Below are 24,073 nucleotides of genomic sequence, written 5' to 3'. Positions count from 1 at the left end.
TAAGCGGGGCTATAAAAACTTTAACAGATGTTCAGAAATGGGCGGTTGTGTGGCTTCATGAAAGATGACTTGCTTTGGAGTCTGGTACTGGCTGTAGGATAAATGAATGGTATGGTCTTAGCCAAATCTTTTAATTTCTCCAGGTTTTAGATTCTTCGTCAATGAAATGAGACATTGGGGCTTGGCTTTCTTGCCTACAACAACATTCTAGAATTTGGTGAGTGTCTGCAACCTGCCTTCTAAACAGAGTGCCTCACCATGGAGTGCAGGCGGGTTGGAGCACAGATGAAGCCCCGGTCCAACCTGGGCATTCCTGCAGCCATGTGCAGTGACCCTTGTGTATGTGAGTACCTGTCATGTGCCCACGTATCCTGGTGGCACAAAAGGTACTTCACGTAGATTGTCAGGACCAAGACACAGAATGTTCTTGGGGCACACCACAATAATTCCCCCACTAGCATTCACCTTAAGATGAAAGAAGTAAGTAAAACCCTTCTCAGATCTCAGGGAGGACCCTGCAGATGGATCCCTGAAAACTTAAGGCCAAGGCCATTCATGCCCATTATTGGGTTAGTCCAGACCTTAGCATTAATCCTGGCCTTGGTGAATAAGAAGTGAAAGAACCATTGTGGGGCATGAGAGAACCACACCAGACAGAGTTTCAGGGCAATGAGTCCCTGGGGAGAACCTGGAACAGAACTTCGAATACCTAGTCTGCCACAGATTTTTTCCTGAGAACTTGCCTTTCATTATTTCTATTTAATACCTGCTGTTCAATGTTTAGATTCACTCTCTTTGTGATCCCAATGCCTCTTCAAATGTTTCCAGTTTTTTTCTAGTTGATGTGGATTCCCCAGATTTATCTCATTTCATGACGTCTTCAGAATTGCGTGTTGTGCCACCATAACACTTCACACTCTCAGTAAGGAGCTCTCAGTTGTCTCACCTGGTTCGTGTCTTCCTGAATGTACCAGTGAGGGGAGCAGAGAGGGAAGGATGCACTGAGTTGTTAGCCTTTTTCCAGCAAAGTATGGAGAGATGAACCTTTTCAGGAGTGTAATGGGTTAAACAGAAGTGGATGACTTGCCCACTCTTTAGAACGTTGTATCCCCTATGGGCTGATCAACTGCTATCATGAGTGAACCTGAAAGGATTATTCTGGATTGGTCAGTTTTCAGGAGGCTGGTCATTTTGATCATAGATGTGACTTTCTCCACCACCTGGGTCAGACTCCATGTGAAGCCAAAAACATCCTGTATGTTATAAATAATTTTACTTTTTTCCTTCTTGGAAAGTTAATAACATTCTTCATTTTCTGATAGGCATAAAAACAACTTTGCTGTTTTCTAGTTGAGTTCTAGTATCTGGAAATGCTAATAAGTCTGTGAGATTTTCACACTGGAATTATGTGGAGTGATGTCCATGTGGGTATTGGGGAACTATGTATAATCGATCCAGGAGTTTAATTTGGCCCCAACCCTTAAAAAAATGTTTACCCTACTGAAGGGCAGCTCCAAATAAGTTAATGAGTAATGGGCTATGAATTTTGCCATTTTGCCTGATTTTAGTGAGGTGGCCCTCTGGTTTAAAGTAGATTGCCTCTCATTAATGACCTTCTCAAGAACTTTCAGAGCCTAGGGAGAGGGCTAGAGCATAAAAATATAATTCAAATTAGTCCCCAAAAGTCACCATGTCCAGTAGAAGTCTCTCAGGCCCATGGCTGGACTTCTGGGAATGTCTGGGCAATGTAACCACAGTGATGTTTATTAAATGGAATGTCCACCTCACAGTGCTCTCAAAAGTATTCTTTTTTTTAAATTTTAAGTTATTGCTCCTCTTTATTGTAAACGATGTCCTATAAAGAAGATATATGTCTACAATTGAGCTTTGAAGGAGGACCATGGAGCCAGTTCCTTTTAAGGGGAATGAAGTCAAGCAGTAAATTTGCTGGTCACTCTTTTCATATGGACCGCATCTCAGCCAGCAGTTGGTCTTTGATGTTGTAACAATGGCACTGGGACCTGAGGCAGAGGAGCACCCCCATAATACTGAAACCAGCCTGCATTCATTCTAATTTGGAGAACAGTCTGTGGGATAGTACGCACATCAGGGAGCCCAGAGAGTGAACTCCAGGGCTGTGGGTAATCTTTCGCAGTGAAAATCAGCCATCTCTTCTACACCATGTACCCTGCCTGCTGCATTCTTTACTCTTTTATTAAAATTGAAGTATGATATTCTTACAGAAATATACACATATATAACTCTACAACTCAATGAGATTTCACAAACTGAAGACACCTAGGCAACCGATGCCTAGATCAAGAGGCAAAACATTACCAGCGCCCTAGCTGCCCTCCTTGGACTCCCTTTTCATCACTTCCCTGACAAAGGTAACTCTCTTCCAACAGCACAGGTTCCTTTTTCCTGGTTTTGAACTTTACCTAAACAGAATTATCCAGCATGTACTTTACTGTGCCTGGTTTCCTTCACTCAACATTACATTTGTGAAATTGTGCATGTTGCATATAGTTGTCATTTGTTCATTCCCACTGTGTACACTTAACTACCTTATTATCCATTCTGTTGATGGCATAGGGGTTGTTTCCAGGTTGGGGCCATTTTAAACAGTGCTGCTATGAACATTCTTTTTAGGTCTTTGAGTGCATTAGTGAATAGATTTCTGTTGGGCACATACTCAGGTGGAATTGCTGGGCCAAGGGCATGTTGATATGTTGGCTGTGTCCCCATTCAAATCTCAATTGAATTGTATCTCCCAGAATTCTCATGTGTTGTGGGAGGGACCTCATGTGTGCTGCAGGGGCAGGGTCCTCATGAAGAACCTCTTCTAGGGCAGTGCAGAAGGGAAATGTGGGGTCAGAGCCCCCACACAGAGTCCCTACTGGGGCACTGCCTAGTGGAGCTGTGAGAAGAGGGCCACTGTCCTCCAGATCCCAGAATGGTAGATCTACCGACAGCTTGCACCATGTGCCTGGAAAAGCTGCAGACACTCAATGCCAGCCCCTGAAAGCAGCTGGAGGGAGGCTGTACCCTGCAAAGCCCCGGGGGCAGAGCTGCCCAAGACCATGGGAACCCACCTCTTGCATCAGTGTCACCTTGATGTGAGGCCTGGAGTCAAAGAAGATCATTTTGGAGCTTTAAAATTTAACTGCCCTGCTGGATTTCAGACTTGCCTGGGCCCTGTAATCCCTCTGTTTTGGCCAGTTTCTCCCATTTGGAATGACTGTATTTACCCAATACGTGTACCCCCATTGTATCTAGGAAGTAACTAGCTTGCTTTTGATTTTACAGGCTCATAGGCAGAAGGTACTTGCCTTGTCTCAGATGAGACTTTGGACTGTGGACTTTTGGGTTAATTCTGAAATAAATTAAGACTTTGGGGGACTGTTGGGAAGGCATGATTGGTTTTGAAATGTTAGGACATGAAATTTGGAGGGGCTGGGGTGGAATGATATGACTTGGTTGTGTCCCCAATCAAATCTCAACAGAATTGTTTCTCCCAGAATTCCCATGTGTTGTGGGAAGGACCCAGGTGGAGGCAATTGAATCATGGGTGCCAGTCTTTCCCATGCTAACTCAATGAATATCCCAGCATTAGTTGGAAAGGTGAGAAGTTTGTTAACATAATTGTCTTCTACTGTATTACTCCTAAGAATTGTAACTCTGAGCAGGTCCTTGTTAGAAGGATGGCCGAGACGGGCACATTGGCTCACGACTGTAATCCCAGCACTTTGGGAGGCCGAGGTGGGTGGATCACAAGGTTAAGAGATCGAGACCATTCTGGCCAACATGGTGAAACCCCGTCTCTACTAAAAATATAAAAATTAGCCGTGCGTGGTGGTGGGTGCCTGTCATCCCAGCTACTCAGGAGGCTGAGGCAGTAGACTTGCTTGAACCCAGGAGGTGGAGGGTTGCAGTGAGCCAAGATTGCACCACTGCACTCCAGCCTGGGTGACACAATGAGACTCCATTTCAAAAAAAAAAAAAAAAAAAAAAAAAAGGGAAGTACAATATACTATGCACAGAGCTTTGGAACTCCTGTCCCCAGGCATGTTCTGTTTCTCTTGTTGCATCTGGGGAAGGAAGGTAGGAAACGGTGCCCTTTCATCAGGGAAAGTGGTCGCAGGCTTATATTGTCCAAGCCCCGTGAGTGATGAATAACGTATTTGCAGGCACAGTTCCTGCCATGTAGCACACAATTTGTAAGCAGTGAAAGGACAACCATTCTGAAAAAAGATGGAAAGTGATGGGCGTGTGTTTCTTGACTCAGAAACAACCCTTGGTGGGGGCCGAATCATGTGCTGCCAGAGCAACCCACAGGATGACATGTGAGAGCTTTCTCCAGCTCTAACTTCTCAGTGGCAGGGCCCTCTGGGACTCACCCTTTCTCTTGGCCTGACTCTGGCCACACAGCCAGGCTGAGCAGCTTCTCAACACAGCCCTGGTGATGTTAACAATTCTTATCCCATTTTACTGAATGGGACACAGAGATGTAGAGAAGTGTAAGGATTTTGCTTAGGGGCAGAGACTTAACTGAGGAGCAGAACTGGAATCAAAACAACTCCAAAGCCCATGACCACTTTTTGGCTAGTCTGTTGGATCTTGTGACTTGCTTTGGCTGATGAAATGGTAACAGATATGACTGAGGTGTAATCCCATCACCATGAGAGAAATGTGTGGCAGGTAACCTGCTGGTCACAAAAGAATGGGAGACCCATAGCGTAAACCTAGACCCAATCCATAGCTTAAAGCCATGCCCTGCCTAGATCTACTGAACCTCAGCTGACCCATGGACCCATGAGTGTGAGAGTACATGCTTATAGTTGCAGACCGTTGAGATTTGGAGTAGTTGTCCTACAGCATTATTATTAGGCAATAGCTGGATAACACAGGACCTGTATTAAGTGCTTTCTGGGACCTGCAACTTGCAAGAAAAACATGCATGTAGACCAGTGTTTCTCAAACCATGACCTGCATATGATTAATCTGGGGACCTTGTCAAAATACAGATTCTGTAGGAAAAAATATTTGCAAACTATCAGATGCAAAAAATATTTGCATCTGATAAAGGGCTAACATACAGAATCCACAAGGAACTCAAACAACTCAGCAAGAAAAAACCAAATGACCTCGTTAAAAAGTCGACAAAGGACATGAACAGGCATTTTTCAAAAGAAGACATACAAGAGGACAACAAACATATGAAAAAATGCTTTACATAACTAATTATCAGAGAAATAAAAATTAAAACCACAATGAGATACCATTTTACACAAGTCAGAATAGCTATTGTTAAAAAGTCTAAAAGCAACATATGTTGGCGAGGACATGGCTAAAAGGGCACACTTATACACTGTTGGTGGGAATGTAAATAAGCACAACCTTTATAGAAAACAGTATGGAGATTTCTCAAAGTACCAAAAAGAGAACTACCATTCAATCCAGCAATCCCACTCCTGAGTATATACCCAAAGGGAAAGAAATCAATACATCAAAAAGATACCTGCACTCATCTGTTTATATCACAGCACTATTCACAACAGCAAAGACATGGAATCAACCTAAATGTCCATCAGTGGAAGACTGGGTAAAGAAATATACCATGGAATACTACTTAGACATAAAAAAGAATGAAGTCATGTCTCTCGCAGCAACATGGCTGGTACCGGAGGCCATTATGCTAAGCAAAATAACTCAGAAACAGAAAGTCGAATACCACATATTCTCCCTTATAAGTGGGGGCTAAACAATGGGCATACACGGACATACAAAGAGTAATCAGACATTGGGGACTCCAAAAGGTGGGAGGTGGAGGGGATGAGGGCTGAAAAATTACTCACTGGGTACAATATTCACTACTCAGGTGATGAGTACACTAAAAGCCCAGACTTCACTACTACACAATATACGCACCTAAGAAACCTGCACCTGTACCCCCCAAATATATATAAGTAAACATTTTAAAAATGCAGATTCTGATTCAGTAGTTCTGGGCATGGCTTAAGACTCTTATTTTATAACAAGCTTTCAGGAGATGCTAATACTGGTGGTCTGTAGATTGCATTCTGGGCGCAAGGGCTGAGAAGCCATTCTGAGCTTCTTGTCTCTGGGCCATGAATGCACCTAATGAACATTTGGGCAATGGATGGGTTACCTTATGTGTAAGAGAAGGACAGTATTTTCCCTCATAATGAGAATCCTATGTGAGTCACTAACAATCTGTATTTTCCTATGTCCCATGTGCCCAGAAGGTCAGAATTTCCTCAATTCATTTCTTGGGCTAAGAATTAGGAACATCTAATGGGATCTCCTTTTTTTTTTTTTTTTTTGAGATGGAGTTTCGCTCTTGTTGCCCAGGCAGGAATGCAATAGCACAGTCTTGGCTCATCGCAACCTCTAGCTCCCTGGTTCAAGCAGTTTTCCTGCCTCAGCCTCCCAAGTAGCTGGGATTACAGGAATGCACCACCACGCCCGGCTAATTTTGTATTTTCAGTAGAGATGGGGTTTCTCCATGTTGGTCAGGCTGGTCTCGAACTCCCGACCTCAGGTGATCCACCCGCCTTGGCCTCCCAAAGTGCTAGGATTACAGGCATGAGCCACCGCGCCCGGCAGGATCTCCATTTTTACTTTTGCTCTTTCTACTCCCTGAAATTTGAAGATTCCCAGCAATAAACCTGGCTTCCAATTCATGTTGAGCTCAAAATCCATACCAGGTTTCTATGTCACAATGTAATTGAGGCCCCAGGCAGGAGATACGAAATCCATTTCTGGTTTTCTTAATTTCCACTCATGGGGACAAGGAATGGGGCAGGAGAATCAAGGAATATTGGACAGCAGGACACGGGAGAAGTAGAGTTTTCTTCTGGGACACTTTTCCAGCCTGTTTTTTTTTTTTTTTTTGGTCCAGCATCGAATTTTCTTTTCACAACCCCCACCATGATGGTCACTACAATCAATGTCTGTCACCACCATCACTTGGAGAATCGAGACCCATGAGACTACTTTGGGCATTCTGAAAAGAAAGGAGAATTCCTTCTAAGGAGACAGTATCTTCTCTCCTTCTTTCAGTATTTCATAATATACTGTAGTTCATACACTTACATTTTAACCAAGAAAAATATCATCCTGGGATTCAACCTTCAAATGCTGTGAAGTTTTCCAAGGGAGTACCTGGATTGTTGTAGATCCTAAACACTTTATGTGAGTGCACCAAAAAGATTTCCAGAATTTCTTAATAAGCTAAACATACAACTGCTATATGATCCAACCATTCTGCTCCAAAGTATTCACCCAAGAGAAATGAAAGCAAATGTTCACACAAAGGCTTATACCCGAATGTTCACAGCATCTTTAATAGTTGCCAAATAGGAAATAACCTAAATGGGTCAATGGGTAAGCATATGGTGGTATATCCACACAATAGAATATTAATTGGTAATAAAAAGGAACAAATTATCTATGCACAGAACAACATGAATGAATCTCAACGTGAGCAAAAAGCCATATCATGCAATGCTATGCATTCTGTATTCCACTTATATAAAAGTCTAGGAAATCCAACACTAATCTACAGTGAGAGAAGGCAGATCAGTGGTTGCTTGGAGATTGCTGAAGCTCACAGAGGAGCACAAGGAAAGTTTTCAGATGGTAGATTTATTCATCATCTTGACTATGGTGATGATTTTACAGGTGTCAGTATTGTCAAATTTTTCATTTAAATATGTACAGTTTATTAGTTGTCAATTGCACTTCAACAAAGCTGTATTTAAAAAAAAAATAATAAAATGACTGCCACTCTTCTCCTCCTGTCCTCACTGCCATCTCCCAGGGTTACCTGTGAGGCAAGGCATGTCTGTTATTTGTTTCTTTGTCCTTGGTGAAAATATTCTACCTGGATGCTTATGGGAGGAAGTTAACACTGGGGCAGGCTATGACCATTTCCAGCTTCTCTGCATTCTTCATACAGATTTTGGACATACTTTGTTATTTTTGAAAATAGATAAGTGGTGTCCAGAAGACATCAATGGCCCATCGCATTCAAAGCCTACCTGACCTTTTCCAGGTCACTGCTCTTGAATATCTGGTGATTGGGGTACTCAAAACTGCAAATCGGGCAGCTCAGAGACCCAAACTTGAAGACAGAACTCTTCTATTCCATGAACCTCGCAGTACTATCTCTTTCATGGGGAATGTGGGTGTTGCTGTCTAATGGATGTGTGTCAGCCATAGAGAGTGCTCTGTGCAAGATGATTGGGTTTACTAAAATGTGCATGAGTCAGGCCAACAGGAAGAAGGGGTAGTTAACCTACTGTTTTTACTTCTACTCGGTTTACAAAAATAACTTTCCAGGGACACATGCTGGTCTGTGCTCAGGGAGTTGATGCCTCACAGGAAGTAGATGACAATCCCACACGCCTCTGAGGCCTCCCCATTGTTACTCATCCTCCCACCTAAGATAGTAAAGGACCATGGGATCAGCATCTCAGGAGAAAAAGGACCCATTAGATCTCTAAACACCAGGAATTTGTAGGCTTTGCCTAGGCGTGACCTTTGCAGCCCATCTCTGTAATTTTGGAATTTCCCTCTTCCTGACTGCTCCGGGAGGGCATGGGGTAGCCTGGTTCTTTTGCTGCCTGCAGCACATCTCTCTGAGGCTAACAGACTTCCTCGCTGTTAATGACAACAACAAGCAGGGGCCTCATGGAAACTCTGCTCTGTTACCTTTCTGGAGACTTCCTGTATTGTTGCTACCTAGAGGAGTATCCATTATCACCATGACTACCATTTGGGTGTGGTTCACTTAGTGTGGGTTTTCCTAGAAGCAGACCCTGAGACAAAGAACAAGTAATTTATTTGAGAGATGACCCCAGAAATCTCTGGTAGGGGAAGAGGGAGGAAGGCAGGGAAGAGAAAGAGCCAGAAGGGTACATTATCAAGTCAGGGACCACAATGGGCAGTGAGTGCTTAGTCCCAAGAGAAACACTGGGCATAATAAGCATATTGGTTTTGTCAGCACTGGACTTGATCTAACCTCTTGACTGATAAGCCACAGAAAGAAATAAATTAGGTTTTACGTATTTATGTTCACAGTTTCTTATAATTCTTATAAAAAGGAATTGTATAAGGTTTAAATAAAATGCAAAGTGAGGTTTTTTTTTCTTTTCTTTTCTTTTTTTCTACAACACATTCCCTTGCTGTTTGTTTGAACTCACTACATATAATCTGGGCACTAAACCGACACCCCCATCCCATCTCTAAATTATCTCCTGTCTTTGGGGGATGAGTAGAGACAGAGGGACACTCTTAGCTGTCATTGAGGACCTAAGGGGCTTCATTGTCATTCTTTTCTTTACAAATCATAAAATTTGTAAAGGGTAAAATTTGTAAACCCTAAGCCAAGGGTTGCAAAAGAAAGATGCTCTCAGAAGATGAGAGAGAAATAATAGAACCACAGAAAGCACTAAAATGTTTTACAATAAGACTAATGAAGACAAGTTAAAGAAACTGAGATAATGGAATTTGGAGATGACAAAGGAACTATTACATAATAATCTTCAAGTTCTACAGGAGAAGTTTCTTGAAAAGAGAGCAGCCACCTGTTCATGAACACTGGGAAGAAAAAAAAGTGAACAAAGTGAACATGAAATTAACATGTAGCGTAAAAGATTTAATGGGCATATCAGAGGAAAAATGTTCTGATATTAAGAGATGTTAAAAAACACTTGTATGACATATGGAAAATGTTATTGAGATTATTTGCTTTGGAGGCATTAAAACCAAAACAGATTCTTCTTGACCAAATGAATAGACATCTGAGGATGCCCCCAAACCTCAAAGATTAATGCCTTTTAAACTATGAGTAGAAGTGAATAAATGAAGGAACAGCACAAATGATAGGACTTTATTTTGGTTTATATAAAGGAAAATAAAATTAAGAAATAGAATTATAGTGCTTGAGCTCAAGGTGGCCGACCAAGGTGGCGTTTACCTCTTTTCTATTTATTAATTCTATGGAGGAGGTAGAAGAAATATGAGTCAATCCACAACAGAATTGGAAAGCTGAAAGAAGGGCCAACAGAAGAGAGAGAGGGATTTCTGGTAGATATGAAACAAGTAGCAACCAATTGAAAGTGAAGCACTACAGAGCTGAGAAAAGGAAAGTGAGATCTCTAAAAAGTCAGTCTCCCTAGAAGAATTACCACAATACTATCAAGAACAGAGACCATGTCAGCCTTACTACTAGAAATTCACTCACAAGAAATGAAAACACAGGTCCACAGAAAGGCTTGTGTAAGAATACTAACATGGTCTTACTCATAATATGCAAAGCAATGGAAACAAACCAAATGTCCATTGATGGGGATATACAAATTGTGATAGAGTTACACAGTGGACTATCATTTAGCAATAAAAGAGAGAAATCTACTGATACACACAAAATAAATGAATCTCAAAAACTTGGTTTAATGAGAGAAGCCAGGCACATGGAAAAATGCAAAAAGTACATTTCCATTTATGTGAAAGTCTGGAACAGGCAAAACTAATCTATGGTAATGGAAGCCAGAAATTGGTTGCCTCTGGAAGGAGTAAATTGCCTACAATTGTGCACTAGAAGACTTTCTGGGGTGATGGGGAATGTTCTATATCCTAATTTTGGTGGTAACTATATAGGCATATACAACTGTCAAAAATGAAACTGAACCCTTAAGATTCATCCATTTTATTGCATGTAATTTATATGTAGTTTTAAAAAACTTTAAAAAATGCAGAGAGCGAGAGAGAAGAGAAGAAAGATAAGGAAAAAGAAAGGAAAGGAAGATAAAAAAGGAAGAAAAAGGAAAGAAAGGGAAAGAAAAAGAAGGGGAGAAAAGAGGCTATAGAAGTTAGGAGAAAAGGCTGAGGGCACGAAGTGGTAGAGCTATTTCATTCAGTCCTGGGTTTCAGAGTGGTTGAGTTTGACATTTGCATCTGATATTTACTATGAGCATTCAGTTATGAAATATTCCTAAACAAGACACTGGGGTTGAAATAGCCAGAAGAATGCCTCGAGACATAAGACACAATTAAAAAACAGAAATAAAAGTATGAGAAGAAAAATTCAGAGACATGAAACATAGATCTTGAAATCTCAATGTTAGTTTCAATCTCTAACAGGAGTTCCAGAAAAAAGAGTACAGGGATATTGGAAATACCAAAGATATAACTACAGAAATTTTTTCAAGCTGGAGACAAAGTTTAGACTTCAGAATGAAAGGGTCCACCATATGCTGAACAGGACTAACAGCTAAAGCCCTGAATCTAAACACAACCTGGTAAAATTCCCGAACATTAAAATAAAGGAAAAAAATCATAAAAGCATCAAGTTTTTAAAAAAATCACCTACAAAGAAATGGTATTAGACTTCTCATCTGAAATATGGTATAAAAATTAAATTCTATTCTTAAAATTCTTAGGGGGGAAATAAGATAGAAGACAGCCAACTGCCAAATTAGCATTTAATTTTGAGAATCAAATAAAGATATGTCTAAAGATATAGGTTCTTATAGAGTTTATAATTAATAAATTCTCTCTGAAAAAAATTTTTGAAACTGTGTTCTAGCAAAATAAAAGATGAAAGTATGAGATTGAAGCAGCAGCAGCAAGCCAGGCACAGTGGCTCACACCTGTAATCCCAGCATTTTGGGAGGCCAGGATGGGCAGATCACCTGAGATGAAGAGTTCGAGACCAGCCTGGCCAACATGGTGAAACTCCGTCTCTACTAAAAATACAAAAATTAGCCGGGCATGGTGGTGGGTACCTGTAATCCCAGCTATTTGGGAGGCTGAGGCACGAGAATCGCTTGAACCCGGGAGAGGGAGGTTGCAGTGAGCCAAGATCACACCACTGCACTCCTGGACTCCAGCCTGGGCAACAGAGCTAGACTCCATCTCAAAAAGAAAGAAAAAAAAAAGGCAGCAGCAGCAGCTAGATAAAGAAATAAGTAAATCTTAGAATTAAGTCTAAATAATTATTGGTAGTATAATAAAACTGGTAAGAAGTGATTCCTAAGATAGACATACTAAAAACAAAGGAAAGAAAAAAGAAAGAAAGATTAAAAGAAAACTTCTAGCACTAAAATTTCAGAAGATTAAAAGATTAGAGATAGTATACATAGTGTACAGACAAGACAGAGAATCTTTCATCTAGCATGTCAGAATCTTGTTTATGTGGTGGGTTTAGGTTATAGATACTGATTGATTCTCAGCATTGATAGAAAAGTGTTAGTTCAAATATGTTTGTTAAAATGTTAAACATAATAGAAATAGAACAGATAACTTTCAAAACTTGATAAAAATAAAAAAAGTAACATTTAAATACTCATCAAATGGCCAGGCATGGTGGCTCATGCCTGTAATCCGAACACTTTGGGAGGCTGAGGCAGGTGGATCGCTTGAGTCCAGGAGTTCGAGAACTGCCTGGGCAACATGGTGAAACCTGGTCTCTATAAAAAATACAAAACTTAGCTGGGCATGGTGGTGAGCACCTGTAGTCCCAGCTACTTGGGAGGTGGAGGTAGGAGGATCACTTGAGCCTGGGAGGTGGAGGTTGCAGTGAGCTGAGATCGTGCCACTGCACTCCAGCCTGGGCAACAGAGTGAGACTCCATCTTAAATAAATAAATACTTATCAAATGATTAAATGCCAAGCTCTAATAACACATTTAGCATGCATTCAATGTTCTAATCCTCACAATAATGCTGGGAAATAGTTACTAAATATCTATTTTACAGATGAGAAAATCTAGACATAGAGAGGCTAACCCTCTTGCCAAAGGTCATATAGATAAATTGGAGGTGAGAGTAAGGGAGGAAAAATAAAAATAAATAAAAATTTTAGAATAGCAAATAAAATGAAAAAATATTTCTAATTTATCAATAAAATGGGTTAAATCCATTGATGTATTGCATAAACAAAGATAATTTAGCTATAGCTTATTAATAAGAAAGATATTTAAATTAAAAAGTTGGGGCTGGGCACGGTGGCTCACACCTGTAATCCCAGCACTTTGGGAGGCAGAGGCGGGAGGATCATGAGGTCAGGAGATCGAGACCATCCTGGCTAACAGGGTGAAACCCCGTCTCTACTAAAAATACAAAAAATTAGCCAGGCATGGTGGTGGGCACCTGTAGTCCCAGCTACCCGGGAGGCTGAAGCAGGAGAATGGCATGAAGCCAGGAGGCAGAGTTTGAAGTGAGCCAAGATTGCGCCACTGCACTCCAGCCTGGGTGACAGAGCAACACTCCGTCTCAGAAAAAAAAAAAAAGAAAAAAGTTGGGCTGGGCATGGTGGCTCACACCTGTAATCCCAGCACTTTGGGAGGTCGAGGCAGGCAGATCATGAGGTCAGGAGATTGAGACCATCCTAGCTAACACGGTGAAACCCTGTCTCCACTAAAAATACAAAAAAATAGCTAGGCATGGTGGCATGCGCCTGTAGTCCCAGCTACTCGGGAGGCTGAGGCAGGAGAATGGTGTGAACCCGGGAGGTGGAGCTTGCAGTGAGCCAAGATAGCGCCACTGCACTCCAGCCTGGGAGACAGAGTGAGACTCCATCTCAAAATAAATGAATACATTTGAAAAAAGTAAATTAAAAAGTCAAAAAAAGTTTGAAAATAAAGGTTGGAAAAGACACCCAAACAAATTCTAAAAGGAAGAAAGAGCAGAAGTTGCAATATTAATATGACACAAAAAAGTATTCAAGACAAAAGGCAATAAAAGAGATAAAGAGTTTCACCTTGATAAAAATACAGTCACCAAAAAGGACACTTTATGTCCTTGCACTATGGGTTCTAAAAATGTAAATCAAAAATTAGGAGAACAAAGAATAAAAAGATGCCTAGGATTCCTCCCTGTACACATGCTCTTCTTTAATGTGACTTTGCTGCTCCTCCCATCAAGAAGTGGAATCTATTTCTTGTCCACTAGAATCTAAGCAACCACATGATTTGTTTGGCTAATAGAATACAGCTGAAATGAAGTTGTGCAAACTCATCAATAGGTCTTGCAATTTCTGCTTTTATTCTCTTGCTGCTCTGAGTCTACCATGTAAAGATATATGAGCTAGACTCCTTAAGGATGAGAGATTATATGGAGAGCAAACCTAAGTGACAGCAAGCACCAACTATCAGACAAATGAGTGAGGTATTTTTGGACCACCTAGCCCACATGAAGCCAACAGATGGCCACAGCTACATGAGTAATATCAGGTGAAATCACCAGAAGAACCGCTCAGCTGAGCCCAAGCAAGGTGCTGTCATACAAATTCAGGAAGAAATAAAATGGTGGTTGTGTTAAGCCACTAAATTTTAGGGTGGTTTGTTCTGCAGCAATAGCTAAGTGAAACAATTGTCAATCATTAAAAAAAAAAATTCCAGTAAAAGTAATCAGCCTGACTGGAAAACGAGCAGGTAAGTCACAAAATAAGAAACCCAAATGGCTATTGACTTTCTTGTATTAAGTACAGATAAATTATGCTTTTGCTTCTACTGCTATAAGTGGCTTGGATGAACTCCTAAATCCAAAGCAGTGAATACAAGAAGCTAAGCTGTTTTACTGAAGGCAATAAAGGGATAAAAGATGGAAAGTGTTCATAAAGATGATAGTTAGGAAACAGAGAACAAAGACATTTTACTACATTCGAGAGCTTGGTTTGCTTTAATGTTATTGTAAAAATAATCAAATTGGTGTTTTATAATACTTGCTTAAATCTCACTGCCTTAATGAGTTCTGACTTACTACTAAAAATAAATAGAAATTCATGATTCTAAAACTGAGATTTAGTGGAAAGGCAATCATTTGAATTTCAGACAAAGGAGATACCTTTATTAGTACTATTATTGCCTATGGATTCTATATTTTGTCTTCCAGATGACTTTTATTATATATCTATATCTATATCCATATCTATGTATGTTTTCTCATTAACATTAATTAAATATATGTGAAAGAACTAATCTGAGTATCTGATTAATATGAGACAAACTTATTCTAATGAACTAAGATTCAAAAGCAAGAAAAAGTTGATGTTTCCATGCATTTTAATGCAGCTACTGCAGATAGTTTTCTCATTTCTTACTAGATATTTTAAAAATACTGACAACCATTCAAAGACTAACATTTTTATTTTCATCAGCCAGTTACCCAATATGGAGAGTGTACCCAAAACTTTTTACTGCCACCTCGTAACATCGTACCTATTAATGTTTTGAGCACACTAGGGCATACTAGGGGAGACAGTCATACAAAGAGTCAAAAATGTAACCCCTAGTGTGCTGAAACTACAAAAAAGTTAGATAACATTTATACATATATGTGTATTATGTATATATAATGTATGTGTATATATACATATATGTCATAGTTAACACAGTAAGACTGTCAAGATACATTTGAAAATGTAAATTGTTAAAAGCCTTTCTCTCTCTTGAGTGTATGACTTTATCAAGAACTTGCAGTAGAAATATGCTTCAAATAGCTCCCCACTATAAAATAACGAAAATAAATGAAGAAGCTTCTAGCTGTGCAACCTTGGGCAAATTACCTAACCTCAGTTTCTCCTTTTGAAACAGGGATAATGATAGCACCTAATTCCCGGGATTTTTGTGAGGATTAAGAAAGCTAGTATGGGCCGGGCGCGGTGGCTCACGCCTGTAATCCCAGCACTTTGGGAGGCCAAGGCGGGCGGATCACGAGGTCAGGAGAGTGAGACCATCCTGGCTAACATGGTGAAACCCCGTCTCTACTAAAAATACAAAAAAAAAAAATTAGCCGGGCCTGGTGGCAGGCGCCTGTAGTCCCAGCTACTTGGGAGGCTGAGGCAGGAGAATGGCATGAACCCGGGAGGCGGAGGTTGCAGTGAGCAGAGATCGCGCCACTGCACTCCAGCCTGGGCGACAGAGCGAGACTCCGTCTCAAAAAAAAAAAAAAAAAAAAAAAAAAAAAAGAAAGCTAGTATGTGTAAAGTGCTAAGAACAGTGCCTGCCACATAAAAGGCACTTAATAAATCTTAACTATTATTGTTGCTTTTCTTACTACTATATTGGGTGTCCTTGATATATCCTTAAATAAGAATGTGTCCCTTTTTAAATGAATACAAACATACTACAATTCAGGTAAATAAACTCACCATTGCATATATCTGACTAAGACAACCTTATATTTTAGAAGGTTGTACACAGAGATAAAAACAATAAAAATGATGTATATGGATTAATTTTCTGATTGTGAAGAAGGATTTTAGTAGCTCAGGATAGCACAGAACCAACAAATTTAGATGATGTTTAAGACTTGGGTTTAAAATGTCTGGTAAAAAGAAAGAATACAGTGTCCACAGTTTTGTCTTCAAATACACCTGCTACTAGCAAATTCACTTTCTGGGGCCTGAAAACGACGGACTAATAAATGTCTTTTGCAGACCTCCTCATTTGGCAGAACATTCTTCTTTTGACTTATAATACCTTCAGAGAGTCAGAGGGCCAAAGAAATAACTTTGGTCAGGAAGAGTATAAAACTTTTATAATAACAAATTACAAAACAGCAAAATTATGAACTAAACTGCTAAACTCATCATTCTGCTTGGAAAAGTGTGTGCATTGAGTGGACAGTCTCACCGAACACTATTACAAGATAAGCTGAAGCTGGTGGATTAGCAGCTACTTGGGACTCAAGATATTTCTAGGAGCATAACTCTTTCTAAATCCCCCATTTGTTGTGTCCTCTTGGGGCAGTTCTTCAGCCAAAGCCCCTTTTGAGAATTCAGTCCACTTCCCTTTTAGAACTGCCACTTCCACCAGCTGCTTCTCTCATTACCTTACTGTTCAAGCGGAAAAGGCCAACCCCGGGTTATTCTAATGATAGCAAACACCTCGTAAAGAAATCTGCCAAATTTACTTTTCCACAGAACATCATTTTTATGGCTTTTCATGAGTCCATGAGGAAAGAAAGCATCGTGTATAAAATATAACTTCCAGAAATCTTGAAGATATTAAGAATTATCTCCGCAGTGTTAGATTGGTGGGTGCCCCAGTCTATAGGATGGTGGCATCTTCAACTTCCGCATAGAAATTCCCTCAGTCTGTCACTGTACTTATCTACCCACGGGAGAAGATGAGAGATCCCACAAAGTTAGGACATTTTTAGAAATGTCTCAAAGTTAAAACAACTTTAAGCTTTGGGGTGTGTACTTTTCTACTGTTTTGTAATTGCGTGCAATAATCACCTTGCTTTAGTCTATCCTGGTAGAGACAAAATTTGGTGTAATCAAGAGTTTGGAATGTCTGAACTTTGACAAGTTTTTTAACCTCTCTGTACCTCAGTTTTTGCATCTGTAAATGAGGCTATATTAACAGTACCATGTCTCATAAGATTATGGTTAAATTAAGTGAGTTAAATTCTGTAAAGTACTTAAAACGGTGGCACGTAGTAAACACAATGGAAGTGTTTTATTAGTTTTCTCTTTACGGTAACGTTTTTCGCAATAAATTGTATAAAGATGTAAAAAGTGAATTATCAAAGACAATGAATATAAAGGCCTTTGGGAACAATGAATAATGCTTATTTCATTTTATTTATTTATTTTTTGTTTGTTTTTTGAAACAGAGTCTCGCTCTGTCGCCCAGGCTGGAGTGCAGTGGCGCGATCTCAGCTCACTACAACCTCCCGGGTTCAAGCAATTCTCCTGCCTCAGCCTCCCGAGTAACTGGGACTACAGGCGTGCGCCACCACGCCCAGCTAATTTTTGTATTTTTAGTAGAGACGGGGTTTCACCATGACGGCCAGGATAGTCTCCAACTCCTGGCCTGAGGTGATCCACCCGCCTCTGCCTGCTAAAGTGCTGGGATCACAGGCGTGAGCCACCGCGCCTGGTTTGAGCAGATTTTAGGAGCCAGAGAATCCCCTCTGCCTCCTGGGAAAATCCCTGCTTGCTTTTGCCTATGCTCCAAGTTTACAGTTGTCCCACCCCTAGACTCAAGGAAAGGCGCTAACATAGCGGCAGGAAATGCCTAGCTGGGCAATTCTATTCCGAAGTCAGAACTCACATTATGTCTGACCGTCCACTACGCCCTCTCCTTGCCCTGAAGTTGAAATGGATAAACAGAATCCCATTGCTAAAGCGACCTTCAACGGGGAAGATCCTTGGGAGAAAGACTTTGCTACAAGTTTAAAAGCCCCAGGTAACCCTGGCCCAAATCACTACCGGTGCCTTCACTCTGCACCTTCCCCATGGCCAAGGGGGCACAAGGGGGGAGGGGGGAACCTCAGGCGAGGCTCCCGGAGGAAAAGGAACACTGGAAGCAAGGGAACCCTGAGGGTGAGGAGGGGATGCCTGGCTATTCTCCTTGGGAAATTATGTCCTGACCTTTGGCATTGCTTCCTAAAGGGGTAGACTCCCGGAGTTCTTTCTCCCAAAGACTTCAGGGATATCATCCTATAAAGTCTCCTTGCGTCCCTCCAGCCTCGAGTAACATTACTCAGCCTCCGAAGGGCAACGAAAGACTGGTAGCACCCCCAAGCAAGCACATTCTCCACACTTCCTCTGCTCATCCCAAACCTCGCTCCTTCCCACCTCCCCACCAACCCCGCACCTGACCCGTGACAGACAGAACTGAAGGAGCGCAGCCGGCAGACCTGGAAGCCGGGTGCAGCCTCCAGGCACGTGCCCCCGCTCCGCCTCTGCCTAAGTCAAGTGGCCCGGGCAAAACTACTGCCAAAACAGTTGCTCTTAGGTGGGGCGGGGGACCCGCCTCCCTGCATCCACCCGGCACTAGCTCAGCACCCCCGCCCCACAAACCGTCCCCGCAGCCGCGCACGCCCCTCTCAGGCGGCGCACTCACCTGCAGCTGGGCTTGGCTGGCGTTGCCCGCGGCCGCGTCGGGCCCGTCGGCGGCTCCCGAGCCGCGCAGCACGGTGATGTGCAGCGTGAGCAGCAGCAGCCCCAGCAGCAGCAGCAGCTCGGCCGCCAGGCGCACCATCCTCTTGAGACGCGCGGCTTTAGGACCCGGCGCGGCGGCCGGCGGCGGCGGCGGTGACGCCGGGGGAGGAGGAGTAGGAGCCCGGGAGCCCGGCAGCGCGGCTCCCGCCTCGGCTCCCGCCAGGGCTCCGCTTCCCGGGCCCGCGGGGCTGGTGCTGGGCGCGGCGGGGTGTGCGGGGCCGGGGGAGCAGGAGCTGCCGGCGCCGCCGCCGCCGCCGCCGCACCACGGCGGAGCCACCGCGAGGCCGGGGGTGTCCAAGCCGGCTGCGGAGCAAGCCCCGGCGCTGCCTGGCGGCGGCGGCGGCGGAGACGGAGACTGGGTCCCGGGGCAGCCCGGGACCCGGGCCGGGCCGGAGGCCACCCTGCTGGCAGGGGGCTGCGGGGTCGGCGGCGGGGCGGGCGCAGCCGAGCCCCCGAGCGCACATGGGCGCCCCAGATGTGGCCGCGGCGCCGCAGCTGGAGCGGGAGCGGCCGCCAGAGAAGCGCGGGGAGGAGGAGGAGGAGAAGGAGAAGGAGAAGGAGGAGGAGGAGGAGGAGGAGGAGGAGGAGGAGGAGGAGTAGGAGGGCTTCAGCTGCGGCCGGGAGTTACCTCCACGCTTGGCTCCCCCGCCCTCGCCGCCCCCAGCCACTCACCCGGCAAGCCACCTCCACTACTCTCCGCGCTCCTCGGGGCCGCCCGCCGCGCCGCCCCGCACTCGGAGTCCCGGGGAGGGCCGGTTCCAGATGGGGGCCCCGGGCACACCGAGGTTGTTACGGTTTGGCGGTAGCCGGGGCGCCCTCGGCGGCAGCGTCAGCCTGCCGGGCTGTACCAAGTGCCCGCTGCCGAGGTCGCTGTGGCGGGCGCGGGTAGAGCCCTTGTGCACACTGAGGCTCGGGGCTGTGGGTGGGTGGGGTGGTGCCTGGGCTGCTTTAGAAACCTTTATTGGCAAAGTGGAGCTGGAGTTGCAGTGATGGAAAACGGAGGGGGCGCCGGACAAGCCATGTGTCTGCCTGCGACCCCTGCCTGAAGCAGTCGGGGGAGGGGAGGAGTGCCAAAGTGTCGTTCCGAAGGGTCTTGACACTTGCTGGGCCGCCCGCTAGCCGGGCACGGCTGTTCGCGGGTCCGCGGCGCCCCGTAGAGCCTGGGAAGGGAGGGGAGTCCGACTCTCTAGGCGTTCGTCTGGTCACCGGCGCAGGTGTTGGCTGGAAGCTGCAGAGACGCAGTGCCCGCGGCTCAGGCGCTCAGGAACTCGGAGTGAATCTCAGCTCTAGTGGGCTTGCCTCTGGGGGGGAGGCTCATCCCGGGGGTGCCGCGCCCAGAGGGGATTTGGGGGCTGGCGTTGCGCAGCCGTCGATCCCGGGCCACCGCCTCATGACCGCGCTGCAGCCTCGGGCTCCCGCGTGCGGCTCATGCCTTGCAGTGGGCGGTTGGCGAATGGAAGGGCTCTGGGATCCGGCTGAGGGCGCGGAGTCCGAGCGTCAGATGCTAGAGCGAACTGTGTCGGTCCGTGGCACCGCGCACTTCCCTCCTTGATCTTGCTCGGGCTCCCGCCTTACCGAAGTGACTCGCAGTAGCGGACGCTCAGTCCGGCCGGGCCTTTTATACTGCGCTTCCCCTCCTCCTACCCGTGCCCTCCCTTCCTCCTCCCCAGCGCCGGCCCAGCCCTTCCCTCCCAGCGAGCCAAGACCTAGTCCACGCGTTCGCACACAGCCGCGTCGCACATTTCCAAGCCCTTCCCGCGTCCCGGACCCCAGTGCCTCCGGGATGGAGCCTCCGAATTCTCCCTTGGTGAATGAAATTAAATAAATAATCAACTCTTTCTTGACGGCACGCCTCCCTTCCCCCCTCCCCAATTTCCTACCTTCCTCCTCCGCGTCCTAGAAAGATTTAAGATTCTTAATTCAACTGCTTTCGAGTTCTCGCAAGGCATCTCAAGCAAGTATTACCCAAATTAAGGCAAACCCTTGCGCCTTTCCGAAGGTTCCTCCGGTCACCGCGGTACTTTGCAGAATTTAAATAGCGGTAGTTAAGGTAGGGTCTGCTGGTTGGGCTTATTTGTGCCCGGGAGAGGAAGGGCTTGCTGCCTCCTTAAAGATGCCTGAAGCATCTTTAAAATTCTAACTAACTCCAGCATCTTATTAATAAATTGGCAGCTGTTTATAGAGTCTGCTATATTTTTCCCTTTTCATTATTTTTTTTGGGTGGGGGAAGGTGCGAGGGAGGAGGAGAGATGTTTGGAGGGGTGCTTGCTTTGGATTTTTAGGCAGCCGGGCCTGTCAGACATCTTATTTCTATCTCTAGGCTCTAAAATGCCAATAATTGTCACTGGAGTGCGGGTCGGGGGGAGTGGGGGAAAACGTGAAACAATAACCGTCCGTAGTTCAGATGGGAGATCAAAGAGGGGATCCCAGCAGCTTTTAAATCCTGGAAGGATCCTCCTGTGTGTTTTCTAATTAGGATCACTTAAAAGGGAAAGGGCTGGAGAATCAGCGCCGAAATAGAATGTATAAATTAAGATGGCAAACTAGAATCCCACAGCCAAAGAGTTTTAAGGATTGTTCTAACCTCCAGTTGTGCCAGATTATGATACGGGCTCGCAGGAACAAATGACTTTCCTATTGCCAGAGGCAGGCTGGTCTGAATTAGGTTCCAGGGGCCGCTGTGTCCTGCCCTTTCATCACACACAGTCTCCACATGTAAACCTCAGCCGCTTCTCCTCTCATCTGAAAGTAACAGTTTTGGACCCAAGGAAAAAAATGACCTTTAAAAAACTCTGGAAAGAAACCTTTGCAATGAATGTAAATTCTTGTAAAATTGTAAATGGAGATTTGGAGATCAAAGTCTTTGTAAAATGTTGTAAAAATTGTAAATTGAATTTTGGGGACAGATGTCTTTATAAAATGTTGAACAAATGTATGAATGAATCCTATTAAAATCCCTTCACGCTGAGAGATCCCCATTCCAGGTGAATTTATGTTCCAGTAAGCACATATAACGAGTATTGATAAACACCCATGCTCTGATTCCAGTTGCCGAACCAGGCTTGCCCGCAGGGCTATGTTTTTGAGTTAGGGAACACGGGCTTACAATTTTTGTGGAAAAACAATTACAAATTTAATAGACTAAACCAATTAAGTTTCAAGCACATTTATGAAATTGTACCAATAGCTGATAAAAATGTTTAAAATCCTACCTCCTTCAGCAGAGCGTCCAGAGCACCCTATTCATATCGTTATTATTGATTTTATGACACTTGGGGCACTTGTGTCTGTTTGCATGTCTGTTTTCCCACTAGACCTTGATTGGGATCACCTTTGTGGTAGAACATTTCAGAGCATCGCCCCACTCCCCACCTCCATCCCAGTATCTAGCTTTCTTTCTGGGTTCATGGCTATGAGACATTTTCTAGGTATACTTGGATCTAGGTTTGGGCCGTGAAGAGCTTTTTTCCTTCCAGATTGACCATAAAACATCCTGTGTGATTATCTGCACACTCTCTCTCTTTCCTTTTTTTTTTTCTTTTTCATTCATTCACTTTTTTTTTTTTTTTGACAGAGTCACTCTGTCACCCAGGCTGGAGTGTAGTGGTGCGATCTCAGCTCACTGCAGTATCTGCTTCCCAGGTTCAAGCGATCCTCCTGCCTCAGCTTACGGAGTAGCTGGGATTATAGAATCCTGCCCCTACACCCAGCTGATTTTTGTACTTGTTAGTAGAGAGAGATTTTCACCCTATTGGCCAGGCTGGTCTCAAACTCCTGACCTCAAATGATCCACCCGCTTCGGCCTCCCAAAGTGCTGGGATTACAGGCATGAGCCAACGTGCCCAGCCCTCTCTTTCCTTTCTACATGGCAAAGGACTCTGAGGTGAAAGGAACTCAAATTGAGTTACTGCTCAAAAGAGAACAATTGGACCAGGAATATCTGCATTGAACCTTGAGCAAGTGAGATAAAACTTTGTTCATAGACATTGTGATGTAGGGATGTTTGCACAGCAGCTGGTATAATAGTATATACATCCTGACAAGTATAATCTTTGAGACAATGCCTTGCACAGAGTAATTCTCAATTAGTGTTTTTAAAATGCATGTAACAAATCTGGTATTTGTTTATACCCCAAGTAATAGATTACTTTTCCTAGGAGTGCTTGTACTATAGGTGTCTGACATTAACTTTTATAACCATTCTGCCTCTTGATTGTACTATTCTCACGTAGATTTTATCTTTCATTATTGGTCCCATTTATCTTACAGGCAGGCTTATTTGACTGGAATATTTTAAGGAAGTAAGAGAAATTAATAAACCAGAACACCTGTAGTTACTATCATTGCAGAGAACCTTGTGGCCTATTATGACTAGGATTTTATTGTTTTTATTTTATTTTGCCAAAGAGTGGTGCAACATAGCAAAGAGTAGTTTCAATGTAATCCTTAATTTTTTTTACTATGGAAAGTTTTTAATATATACAAAAGTAAAGAGAATAATATAATAAATCCTTACTCATAAGCCAGCTTCAACAAAACTTATGGCCAGTCTTGTCTTACCTGCATTCTCAATATTTTCATAAATTTCCTCCGTTTCAGATTATTTTAAGCAAATTCATGATATGTCATTTCATATGTACATATTTCAGTATGCATCTCAAAAAGGTAAGGGCTCAATTAAGCAATGTTTTTTAAACACATGCATATTGAATCTGAGCTTTAAAACAGATTTGAGAAGTCACAGCCAGAGACGTTTTCTGGGTGTGAGAATGATTAGTATTTAGGGATTGTGGTGGAGGCTGTTCTGTGTTCCCCAAAACCTGTTTCTTCCTGGGCATTCTAGTACACTTCATTTCTCAGTATCCTATGCTCGTGACTGAATTCTGGCCAATAGAATATGGGTGGATTAATGTGTGTCCCTTTCAGATCTAGCCCATAAAAACTTCCTGTTCATGATCTTTTCTTTTTCACCCCTGTCTGCTGGCTGGATGTTTTTGCCCAGGGTAACCTTAGAGCAATGATCAGTCTGGGTCTCTGGAGCAGAGTCCCTACCTGACCCCTACGTTTGCCCAAGAACACCCTGGCT

The 24,073-nt window shown here is 43.6% G+C and overlaps 1 protein-coding gene across 1 annotated transcript in view; it reads right to left on the bottom strand.

Annotated features, from left to right (window-relative positions):
• Positions 1-23,799, bottom strand: part of ISM1 (isthmin 1) — an 84,483-nt gene extending 60,684 nt beyond the window's left edge. Inside the window, exon 1 of the mRNA XM_003810577.5 lies at positions 18,890-23,799. Within this exon, the coding sequence (XP_003810625.3) occupies positions 18,890-19,027 (138 nt within the window). The 5' untranslated portion in view covers positions 19,028-23,799. The remainder of the gene's footprint in view (positions 1-18,889) is intronic.
• Positions 23,800-24,073: the final 274 nt, after the last annotated feature.

Source organism: Pan paniscus, chromosome 21, assembly GCF_029289425.2.
Source record: "Pan paniscus chromosome 21, NHGRI_mPanPan1-v2.0_pri, whole genome shotgun sequence".
NCBI lineage: Eukaryota > Metazoa > Chordata > Mammalia > Primates > Hominidae > Pan > Pan paniscus.
This window is presented reverse-complemented; position numbering and strand designations above follow the sequence as displayed.